The 12,003-nt window shown below is 47.4% G+C and overlaps 4 protein-coding genes across 4 annotated transcripts; 1 reads left to right on the forward strand and 3 right to left on the reverse strand.

The window, feature by feature from the left end:
- Nucleotides 1-3,143: 3,143 nt before the first annotated feature.
- Nucleotides 3,144-5,729, forward strand: TrAFT101_005382 (uncharacterized protein; the record flags this gene model as incomplete). The annotated part of the gene is made up of 7 exons (XM_024904333.2): nt 3,144-3,282; nt 3,337-3,471; nt 3,528-3,782; nt 3,839-4,007; nt 4,063-4,600; nt 4,668-5,088; nt 5,155-5,729. 7 exons carry the CDS (start codon nt 3,144-3,146, stop codon nt 5,727-5,729), a joined length of 2,232 nt encoding a protein of 743 aa, XP_024757422.2.
- Nucleotides 5,730-8,497: 2,768 nt separating this feature from the next.
- On the reverse strand, nt 8,498-9,167 carry ERV14 (COPII-coated vesicle protein; the record flags this gene model as incomplete). The annotated part of the gene is made up of 4 exons (XM_024900941.1): nt 8,498-8,590; nt 8,652-8,718; nt 8,792-8,947; nt 9,064-9,167. The coding sequence occupies 4 exons, from the start codon at nt 9,165-9,167 to the stop codon at nt 8,498-8,500; spliced, it is 420 nt and encodes a 139-aa protein (XP_024757420.1).
- Nucleotides 9,168-9,185: 18 nt separating this feature from the next.
- On the reverse strand, nt 9,186-9,755 carry TrAFT101_005384 (uncharacterized protein; the record flags this gene model as incomplete). Its single annotated transcript, XM_066127462.1, has 4 exons — nt 9,186-9,323; nt 9,396-9,438; nt 9,552-9,569; nt 9,739-9,755. 4 exons carry the CDS (start codon nt 9,753-9,755, stop codon nt 9,186-9,188), a joined length of 216 nt encoding a protein of 71 aa, XP_065983573.1.
- Nucleotides 9,756-10,081: 326 nt separating this feature from the next.
- TrAFT101_005385 (uncharacterized protein) lies at nt 10,082-11,958 on the reverse strand. Its single transcript, XM_024908711.2, has 5 exons — nt 11,693-11,958; nt 11,561-11,591; nt 11,193-11,509; nt 10,575-11,121; nt 10,082-10,503 (listed from the first exon to the last, which is right to left on the reverse strand). The coding sequence occupies exons 1-5, from the start codon at nt 11,828-11,830 to the stop codon at nt 10,400-10,402; spliced, it is 1,137 nt and encodes a 378-aa protein (XP_024757419.1). The 5' UTR covers nt 11,831-11,958; the 3' UTR covers nt 10,082-10,399.
- Between the last annotated feature and the right edge of the window lie 45 nt (nt 11,959-12,003).

Here is a 12,003-nt window from a genome sequence, read left to right on the forward strand (position 1 = left end):
AAGTTGACAACGTGAATATCTTCTTCGCAGCCTCAGCGTCTCCTATACAGCATCGTCTTTGTTTCTCCGCCGGCTTCTCCGATTACAATGCGGACAGGACTGCTTTTCACAGGCTTCGTATTTGCCAATACGGTAGCGGCGAGCTCCCTCCTCGACGTCAGTTTCCATCTATCCATGCCGACTAAGAATGAACTGCAGAGTCGAATTTCGCTGACAGCATACTAGAGAAGAGATGACTGTCCTTCCGGAAGTGTTCACATGTCCGGTTTTGTCTTACCCGGGGGGAGCTTCGACGTTTGTTGCCCTGGGACTTCTCTGCACGCCGACGGCACCGAATATTGCTGTGTAGGGGGTGACAAACACAGCAAAGAGGTCAACAAAAGAGACCACATATGCATCGGCGATGCGGCAGATTGCTCGTCGGCTGACCCGACCTCGTCCTGTGTCACGGCGGTCCCAGCTACAGCAGGAGACTTTTCTGACAGAGTTGCAAGCGCCACAAGGACAATGAACAGCCACCCAACTTCTGATGGATCCGTAAACTCCGCATCACCGACTCACGAAGCTGCCGGAAGCGTGATTACGGCTGCGGCCTGGCCTGTGTGGGCGGCGGCTGCAGGAGGAGCGGCTGTGCATGCTGTTCTCATGGCATAAACTACATGTACCAAATGTTTACCTGATACGTGGCGGAGTTTTAAGCCCTTGGAAAAGACTGTGGGTTAAATTTTATTTATTGATTTTCTTTTGTGTTATGACAGTGCCGCCTTCAACGTGTTGTTGTCGAAGCCGGCGATTTGAATAAGTCATATAACCGATTAAGGGCTAATAGACTTTTTATCGACTTGTTTTTTAATAGATGTTATTTCATACAGTCTCTTCTGTCGTCAAATCATACCCATATAAACCCTTATGTAAACAAAACGCCTACCGAAGCACGCTCTTTAGTAACTCAATGACGCTACAAGCACAACGGTCATCAGATGCCTACCTAGTAGAGCTAACCGGTATGGCATGCTTTATAGTCGTCCTCTAATTCGAGAAGGACTCTTCTATGGTTATTTTTTGTCAATATCTACAGTTACATACAGCAGTTACGTAGTGATGGTCTATTCAAATCCATGCAATGATGTCTGTCTGCCTTGAACGTCACGTAAATTTTATAGGCAATAAGCATGAAACTCTCTGCTAGACTACTCTATGTTCCAAGTCTACCTCTTGAATAAGCCTGGGAGCAATTTTACGACACTGAGTATAATCAGCCCTGTGTCTATGAGCAGTCCTGTACATGGAGTACAATAGGATGTTATTTACCGTAAGCTTCGCTTTATATGTTCTCGCATTTTTACACCCCAATAGAGCTTAGACACCACCTGATTATACTATAAGGTCATCATTTAGTTAGCCTACTGTATCAGCCTTGTACTCCTATATACAGGACCAATAATTTCCCCGCCTTTGACAGTTCCTAGTATGTACTACGAAGCTGCGCTAACATCGATAGGAATGCTGGCCAGTGGCAAGCAATTTACAGTAAATTAATGCCAAAACAAAACATAAATTGAAGTCGATCTTGTTTAACGTCCATGAAGTTGAACGTGGCTCAGATATATGCAGGCGGGGCTTGTTTCGCAAAATAACACATTCAAGGCAATGATCTACATCTCTCAGCCTAGTTTATTACTCTTCCATTTATGTCCACAATTACTAGTATAGCACTGGGATAGCCATGATTTGTGTTATAAAAGTGATCATGTATCCAACGGCTTATCAGGTCAAACTCAAGTTGACTCTATTATTCATTCACTTATAGAAAATTATCGTTTTGACCCAGAAATCATGTGTCTCCTCTTGCTACCTCTGCTCTTTTCAAAGCATAGGAAAAACAAAGCGACTGACCAAGCACAGGTGCCGCCTAACACAGCACCTGAAATGATGGCCCCCGAGCCTGTACAGCTTTCGAATCCGTATATAGAGCCACCTAGGCGCATGGGAATCGGCCGTAATGGAAGAAGATACCGGGATGATGTTAGAGACTACGGTTATGAAGTCGCAGAAAATAATCGAAGAAAACGGGCTGGAATAGCAGCCGCAGCGTAAGTAAACCAACTGTCACATAAATTATGGTACTTTTTTTTTTAACAACTATCAATCTATCTATAGAGCTTGCTAGGTTGGTCTCCTACTTGAGAAGAGAATACTTTTTTCACTTTAATCTTCGGCTGGAACATCTCATGAACAGATAAAGGAGTGTAATGCCCGAGGAGGGTCGGTGGTATCATAGAATCTCAGCAATTTAATGTCTTACTTCTACAAATTTCGAGCTTCCCCAACTGTGGATTTCCGCTCACTGTGTATTCCCATTTCATGGACTTGCCAAAGGACATTAAAGGCAATTTTCAGGCGAAAGAAATGATTATATTTTGCAATCCACTGTGTAGAACGGCATTGTCTTTTTGAGACAGCAAGGGAAGCTACTGGTTAGATATGGCTAACAGTCAACCAACAAGGCGTCTACCGTAACGTTCTGCTGACGCTGTGTTGCTTAGATAGGCCGTCTCTGAATCACTTTGAACATGACTTTTGGAGAAAGCCAATCATAGATGGGCCCCTATAGAGACAAGCAATTTTGAATGAGTGTCGTGTCTTGATAAAAATAGGTAATACTCCTACGGGCGCAAATTCTGCCTTAACAGGAATATCGTGCTTTGGCGTCATGGGTTGCCTGGACGAGCACCCAAAGGGACAATCTTTGGTGTGGTTACCGAATTCGTGTCAATTTGCGAAACTTAATTTGAATTGATTACTAGCGGGAGAAAGAGGATAATATTGCATAGTTTTGTTTCTCACGAGCTAAACAGTCTAAAATTACTGAAGGATTCTATCAGTGATGCCGCTAATCATTACCTCAAAGACATCAGTTTCCGAGTTCCTTGGCAGTGAATTCTTCTTGCTTACAGCACAGCCCCAGAATTTTCTCGCATTTCTTCGACAGTTTGATGAAATGACGAATTAATAATCTAGGCGAAAGCCGTATCAAATGCTATATAAACCTCATGGCAGTCATTCACGACAGCTTCGAACTACAGATTCATCTTACGCCTCGGGTTTCCTTAGCACCCATTACATCTCTTATATTAAACAAGATGATCTTCGCCTTTGTATGGGTCTTTGGCCTCTGCAACCTAGTCGGAGCATCATATGCACATGCTGCTAATGTCTCTAATAATGCTTGCAATATCATCACAAGTCACTATCAGCAGTGGCGAAAGGATAAATCGACAGGTAGGTAGCATAGCAATCAGTATGACAATTGGGCGTTCGCTAACGGTGGCCAAGACGGTCTTGTTGTTGATCCTGACTTGGGATATAACTGCTTGAAATCTGTGACCATCAACAATACCTTGGCAAACAATTACCTATCCGAACTGATCAAATACACTCAGTTTCAGTCTACTTTGACCAGCCTCAAATGTGTGTTTTACATGCAAGCCAACACGTCCTCATTCTCATTATTGATCATTGTTCAGATCCTCCGAAGGACTACTACTGGCCAGCTGTCGACTTGGTCGGAGAGCTGGAAGACATCCAGAAGAACATAACCGCTGGAGCATACCACAGCCAATACGACGTCGATATAGATGTAGCAAAGGTGTGGTCGTCTGCACATGATGGCCACTTTCATACCGCCACATGCACTTCTGCGGCAATAACCTTTCAGCGAACTGTGTACTTGATATCAGTGTCCTCAGATGGGCTCAAAGATCCATTAGTTTACGTCTACGGTATGTGATGTGTATTCACTCAAAGAGGAACTGCAAGGACTAAAGAACAATTACAGACGATCTTGCTGGGCTCCAGTCTGGCAAAAAAGTCTCAAATATTATCACCATCAATGGCGAGGATGCTATTACTCTCCTAAAGAGTGAAGCATTCTACAATCTAGCAGACCCTGACTCGGCGTGGAATTACATGTTCTGGAATACTGCTAGGGATCCGAAAACGATACCGTTAGTGCAACTATAATTCTTTTTATAAAAGTTGTGCCTACTAACTCTGTACCAGATTATCGGCAACATTCACGTTCCCCAATGCAGTCTTCAACTGGTATCCCGGCAAGGAGACTATTCTCGGTTTCGCAAATGGCACATCAAGAACGTATGAAACACAGGCAGTTATTGATACAACCACATGGGATGAAGATATTACTGACGGGGAGGCATTTTTCCATCACTACTGTCTCGCTCCCGCCTCTACAGCGGCAGCATCTTCCACCGCAACCGACCAATCGTCGGCTGCTTCAACTACCACCAGTCCTGCCATCCCATCTGTCACTCGGATATTCGAACATCCAGAAGCCGTTTTGCAAGACCCGTTTGACGTTGTGGCCGGCTATTACCTCGATGACGCCGGTTATGAAGATGTTGCAGTTCTCTGGGTCGCTCAGTTTCTGTCTTTCTTCAGCCAGAGCCCTGCTCAATTGGATACCATACGAAATGTAACAAGAGACTTTCTAGCAGATGCAGTCTCTGCAGGGAAAACCCGACTTGTAGTGGACGTAAGCGGAAACTTGGGAGGGGTATCTGGGTCACCATTCGAAGTGGTAAGTTGAAGTTTCGAATTGTGATGAATCCTTACATCCATGTAGGTACTAACAGAATTTATATTAGTTTGACCGTCTCTTCCCGAAAGCGCGGACGGTTTTTCATACAAACTATGAATTGTCGAAGCCTGTCAAGTTGGTGACCGACAGCTTTGGAGCGATACCTGTCGAAGACCTGCTACCAAAGGCCAACGACTCGCAGGCTGACCAGCAGCTCAAAAGCGAGGCATACTATAATGATTACAACTATCATACCTGCGAGGATGTGAATGGAAATAACTTCTCATCCCTCGCTGAATTTGCTCCTCCCGTCCAAGAGGCTGGCGCGAATTTTACAGCAACATTTCAACTGCCCCTCAACAACACCATCTGGGATCTGACACAGAATTATATTCCATTTGGGTATGGACCGTACTACAATGCCTCATACCAACAGCCTTTTGAGGAGGCAAATGTCGTCGTACTCAGTGACGGTACTTGTGCATCAGGTTCGTATGGCCCGTCGTCGTAACGTTTACGGGAAATTTTTTTTTTTTTAACCATCAAGTTTACAGCTTGCGCGGTATTCCTTCATCTGCTGGGGCAGTTGAACATCAAAACAATCGCAATAGGTGGCCTGCCAGGTAGTCAGCCAATGCAGGCTATCGGCGGCACAAAGGGAGACCAAGCAGCCTCCGCAGAGATTGTGCAACATGGCGTCCAGATGCTGATCCAGCTTGGAGCCATTGCGGACGTGGAAACCGCCAAACAACTTCTCCCAGGCTTCGTCCCGCTGCCTCTAGGCGACATCAAGGGCACGGTTTTCAGGGAATATGGCATCAACACCCGCAATCATCTTTTGCCAAATGATACGATACCTTCGATGATGCGGTTCGAGCCTGCCGGTTGCCACATTTACTATACGCCGGAGAACGTAGCGGACGTTCAGCGCATGTGGCGAGATGCCGTGGATATTGCTTGGAATGGCAAAGCTTGCGCAGCTGGGGGGTTCCCGACCAACGCATCAGGCTCTGGGTCGGGACCAAAATCTCCGTCTCATGTTACAAGCGATGCCCGGATGGAGAAGGCTATAGACGTATTAGCCACCTTGGCGTTGATTGTCGGTGGCATCCTTGTTCACAACATGTAATGGTATAGAAGTTCACATCTCAGCGGTAATAAGAGGAATAATAATGTCAGCCAAGTAAGCTTGTTGTGAATGCAATTGATACAACTAATTTTAGTTGCACATAGACATCATCTATAATATTACTTTTAGTATATTCTGAAAATAATTATTATTATTATTTACATACACCACTGTATAATGGAAAAACCATCTGCGACGCCTCTTTCAGCGTTTTGGGCAACATCAATACACTACTCTCAAGAAAGCATAGAACCTCATATCAAGACGGCCAAATAAGGGAATGTGGAGCACATATATACGTAAAAACATTAGAGTATCATTAACGTAAAATTGTGAGTAACGACATAAATTATTGCTGCCTCATAATGACAGTTTATTTCCATACCCGAGGAAGTCTAAGATATCCAAACCCCAACGCCATAGAACCATGCTCGCTTTTAATCCCAGTATCTGATATCTCCATCCAAACCAGCAGTGGCAACTTTGCTCGTCTCTTGTGGGTGCCACTGCACACACGTCACCGCCTGGTTACCCGCCTTTAGCTTATGATACATCTTGCACGTCTTCCAGTCCCAGAAGCAGACGTAGCCGGCTTGATCACCCGAGGCCAGGAATTGGCCGTCAGGACTGCAGTCCAGATCGATGCCAAGACCAGCGTTGTTGTGGCCCCGGTAGCTCTTCTTCCTGTTCTGGCGGAACTTGTCGTTGGCCCCGTAAACGACAATCTGGTTATCTGAGCTTTGGTAGGCAACGTATTTGCCCGATGGGTGCAGTGCTGCCCTAGTCATCGGGTACATGTCTGGCTCAGCGATATACTTGATAGGCACAGGGATATTGTAGTCCCATGCGCGGAGTGACTTGTCGTCGGATGTCGTCATGAAGCGGCGGTTATTATCAACGAAAACAATGGTGTTGATGGCAGCCAAGTGATGGTCGTACTCCTGAACCACCTCATTTGGTGTACGTATATCAAACTGAACAATCTTCTTGTCCGACATACCAGCCAGGAATTCATTCGAGTGCTCGGGATCGGGATTGAATCTGATAACATGTGGCGTTTTCCCCGTCGTAAACTTGTTGATGCAGACGCCCTTCTCCGTGTCCCAGAGTTTGATCATGCGATCATACGAAGCAGACAAGAACTGGGTTCCCGAGTTGTTGAAGCAAATATCTGATACCGACTTGGAGTGACCTGAATACGTCCGCAGCAGTTCCTTGTCGTGATACACATCGCGAATCTTGACTGTAGTGTCTGCGCCAGCTGATAAAAGCAAATGTCCTGAGCTGGGAAAGAACCGCAGCGCATTGACAGCACCCGAATGATCCTTCCAGCCGTGAACCTGCTTCTTCGGGATAAAGTTGGTGGCGCTTCCAACCTCCTTGCGCAAGTCGATGTCCAAGTCCTGCGGCACATGCATATACGTTCGGCCTTGATAATCGTACTCTTCTGAGCCGTGGAACGTCGTCGTCTCGTCTCCCAGTGCCTCAACCTCCTTGCGTCGAGCTAGAGCACCAGCAGGCGCCCGTAACACTGTTCCGCTCTCGACAACATCGTCCTCCTCCTCTTCCACCATCTCATATTCTTCGTCGCTTGCCAGCTCTTCATCCTCGCCAACGACCTCGTATTCCGCCTGTTTGAATTTGGCCCAGGGTCCAACGTATGCGCCAGCTCCCTCAGCAATGGTTGCATCGCCTTTCTTCTCTCGAGTGGCGCGTATATTTGCAGCTTCGGCTTTTATCTCAGCTCCGCTTTGATGTTCTCGAGATGGTCCGCCTTTTCTCTCAATGGCTCTGTGTTTGCTCTGGAATGTATATGCGCTTAAAAAAACCTCTTCGGCATGGCCGGTAAGCACGTTCTTTCGTTTGCGGCTGGCCATATTTGCGGACGCGATATGCAAAGTTGTTTGGACTGCTACCGGGCAGCCTAGGCGCTGATTGAAAGAAATAAGTGACGATCAATCAGCTGATTGCGCTAGTCCTAATTGGGAGCATACATTATCTGTGGATCTTTGAGGCTCGCCAAGTTGAAAAGCTTCAGCTTTGGCGCAGAATCACCGGAGGGTTCTAACCTACCAAGTAGACTATATGGAGATTTTATCAGAGTGTTATATATTCAATTATAATTTTTATTAAGTGGGAACCCAAGGTTTTATAGGGCATCACAACACTGCCTATATTACACAGGCAACCTCACCATATAAAGAATTAATCCTTTCTTACATCTTTTGCCTCACGGGACGAGAATTCAGATACTAAATTCACAATTAATATTAGTAAACTAACTTTTGTCCTCCTTGGTACTTGAGATTCCATCGAGAACAAAAATACTAGATTTACAATTAAGTGTAGTGAACCAGATGTCATCTTGTACTTGAAGCTTCCATCATTATTACTCCACCACAGAGGTTTAGACAAAAATCGTCACCCTTCCTGCATAAGATTAAGCAAAACAGAAACCTGTACAACCCAAGCCGTAACACCCCCGAAAGAGACAAAGGTCGCCCCGGTTATCAAGCTCCATCCGCCAGTGTGTCACTAGACGCTGTGCTTAAAGCTGCAGGTAAAGCCCGTCTCTTTCTCATAAAACAGCCGCTTCACCGCTTCACCAGCTCCATCGTAGTTCTAAACATCAACGGCCCATTTCCCATGCGTGTCTTGCCCTACCGGCTCCTCGTCAGAGATCCCGTCATGTTTAGTTTATCGGTCCTGCCAGAGATATTGGTATCGTATGGTGGGATAGGGTAGTTTCGTCAGTCATTCGACATGCTTTACGAAGACTCATCGCGGATGAGAGCAACGATCATGCTGTAGAGGTAGAAGAAAAACATGATCAGGTGGAAGGCCAGCTTGATGAATGACTCCTATAAGATTGTTAGGGACATGCGCCAAAAGGAGCCCTGTATTCTGCACATAACGACGCACCTTCTTGTGGACATTGAGCTTTCGGAAGATCTCGGTGGCATCAAGCAAGTGTGTGTTATCAACAATTCTAATTTCAAGATCGTCAGAAAAAAATCCCCATTCCATGTTGCGGCAATAATCCGGCTCCGAGGGCAGCTCACTTCTTGATGTTGTATCCAAGGAGGGGCAGGTTGAGAATAAGCGCAACCCAGTATCCGTTGATCAAGAACAAAAAGGTCAGGAAGCCATGGACAGCGGCTTCGGGGAGGATGTAGGCGTTGAGGCGGTTGCAGAGGTCGATGGGGTTGATGTAGTCGCTGCGAAAAGCCGAGTTAGCCACGTGCAGAGACAGGTCACAAAAGGCCCGTCGATGAGACGCATTTCCTTGCGCGCATGCGTCGGATGTCTCGAGAGGTAACTTGGGACGCCATACCATTCCAGATCACTGTACATGATGGTGAAAAACACCTGCAGGAACAGGTTGACGGCGTTGATCAACACCGCCAAAAGGAACAGCCATGCTTCTCCAGACATCATGCCGTTGGTCGATGAGGATTACGCGGAGTTGGAGGTCGGAAAAGAGAGGCGGCGGAAAAAGAACTGGAGATGCTTCTTGTCGGTTCGGTCGTCACAAGCTTTGAGCTCTGGCGCAAATTGGACAAGGTTGGCGCGGCGTGCAGGAAGGAGGGGGAGCTGCTTGGAATTAGTGGGGGGTTCGTGATAAAGCTGGTGCCGGCGGGAGGAGCTGCTGGTTGCGGTGCTCACCGTAGCAGGTTGCGGGAATGGCGACGGCGGAAAAAAAGCAATGCTGCGAGCGCAGGAAGGAAGATGCGAGGTGGCCTCAAGCGTCACGGGCGAATGATGCGATCAGTGGTGGAGAGGGAGGGAGGACGCGAGTTTGTGGGCGGCCTGGCGAGAGACAGAAAACCTGGTGACGACCTCGACTGGTATTAGTGGCGATGTACGGAGTAGGCACTACCTGACCTGGGGGAAGATTTTTGTGCTGGTCCCAGCAGCCAACCAGCTCGGCCGAATGGGCCGGTGGGGAATTTCCAGCGCTTCTCCAGCAGAGCAAGCACTAGACAGAAGCCTCGAGTAATGCACATACATGCTATTGATAGGCATTACAGCAGGGCTTTATTAACAGTCATCTGCTATCTCTGTCTGGTGCAGCTGTTTCTCAGGCAATCAGCAGATACATCCATTTTGGGAGGTTGTCAACCGAGCTCTACTAACGTTGCGTTTTAGTGCAATCCTGCTGGGTGTTAGTGGCACGACGCACCGCAGACAGCTCCAACGGCCGTCCATTTTCATGTGAATTCACCGGCGCCAGGGCACACACATACCCTCCTCAACCCCACAGAGCAACTACTTACATCCGCCTACTATATTTGCCGTATGATGGGGTAGCACAGTTCAGTTTCTACAACAAATATGTGATATACGTTGCCGGCAGTCTCTGTTTATTTTATTGTTTCGACAATTGCCTTCAGCAAGATTAGACACAACCAAGATGACGAGGAACGAACCTGGGTTTCTCCATTTTTTGCTACGCATAAATCATGCATGACCCAGCATCAATGCCTACAGCGACAGACCCTGGTAGCAGAGAAAAGCGACTTTATTGCATCCGCAGCAACACACAACGACGCCAGTACCCTATCACTAACTTCTAGGATGCCCACATCATACAATACGCTACATAATGATGGTATCAGATCACTTCGTCAGAGCTTTTACATTGATCGTACATTGTGCCAATTATCTTCTCAATTGGCCACCTTCTCTGGCATAGGAACTGGCCCTCCAGGTGAATCGGCTGTCCGCGCCGTAAGAATCTCGCAGCCGTCTTCCGTAACAAGAAGTGTGTGCTCTATAAAGGATGTTAGCGGCATGTCTCGCAAACAATGATTTTCCTGAGACAATGGGGATTAAAAAACGTACCAAACTGGGCTGTTCGCTTTCCGTCAATGGTTGTGCTAGTCCAGTTATCGGGCCATGTAATGTCCCTGTACTTGCCCAGAGCAATCATAGGCTCAATGGTAAAGGTCATTCCAACCTTGCACTCGCCAACCGCCTTATTCTTGGCATAATGCGGGACGTTGGGCGGGCTGTGGAAGAGCTTTCCGACGCCATGGCCGCAGTACGTTCTAATTACGCTGCAGTCCTTTTGCTTTGCAACCTTCTCGATAATGTTTCCAAACTCTCGAATCAGGACACCCGGCTTGACAGCCTTGATGGCCTCGTCGAGAGACTCACGTGCCGCCTCCACTACTCTTACGCTGTCGGGATCGGCCTTGGCTCTGTCACCAATGTAGTATGTCTCGTTAAGATCGGCGTGGTATCCACCATGGTACAAGCTGATGTCGATGTTAAGGATATCACCGTCGAGGAGAATGCGCTGGTCGGGGATACCGTGGCAGATAACTTCATTGACGGAAGTACAACATGATTTGGGGAAGTGGTTGTAGTTCAGGGGTGAAGGGTACGACTAGACAGTTGCCGAACGGCGCATCAGCCTTATCTGCCCTATTTTCATACAGGCAAGCTCTCGTCACTCACCTCGCGCTCTATGCAAGCCTTGTGGACAAGCTCATCGATGAAGTCGGTCGTGACGCCGGGCTTGGCTGCGGCAGCAGCAAGGTCGAGGACTTCGCGTGCTAGCCTGCAAACCTTGCGCATCGCAGCAATACCCTTTGCATCGAGGACATCGATCTTGTTGCGGTTGATCAGTGACCGGCTGTACTTGGGGTCGCCGTCTTGCCACCAAGTGGGATGAGGAATCGACTTGGGAAGTGTGCGATGCTCGGACAGAGGGTAGACGGGGCGCAGCGGGCCGGCGAAGGGGAAGCTCGGGAAAGGATTGTAGTAACCGGTGACTGGATCTGTTAAGATTGCTTTCGGAGGAATGATGTGGTGGAGGATGTTACTTTGTGTCTTGTGCATTTTCTTGTGTTCGCTCTATTCACGCAGGTCAGCCTCCCTCTACATTGCCTTCTCAGCTCCCATTCTCCAGCATATTGTGTTGCAGTGCCCTCAAGCAGCTATCTGTATGTACGTACCCAGTTTCTCTTGAAGCAGTCCTGGCCACAGAAGAAGCTGTCCTTGATGTCGAGCTTCAAGCATGTCGGGCACTGCAGCGCTCCAGCCTCGTTATCGCAGCCTAGGCACTTCTTCTTGGTGGGAGGTTCGGAGGCCATGGTGACGGAGGAGAATCGGGATAAGATATGCAAAAAGAAAGGGGAGTATATGAGAGCAGACCAAAGTGATGATGCTGCGAGCGATTACAAAAATGAGAAGATGTTAGATAGATCTATCATCTGGGTTGACGGTAGATTAAAAAAATTACTACAGTAACTTGGGCCAGATTAGC

Source organism: Trichoderma asperellum, chromosome 3 (assembly GCF_020647865.1).
Source record: "Trichoderma asperellum chromosome 3, complete sequence".
Lineage (NCBI taxonomy): Eukaryota > Fungi > Ascomycota > Sordariomycetes > Hypocreales > Hypocreaceae > Trichoderma > Trichoderma asperellum.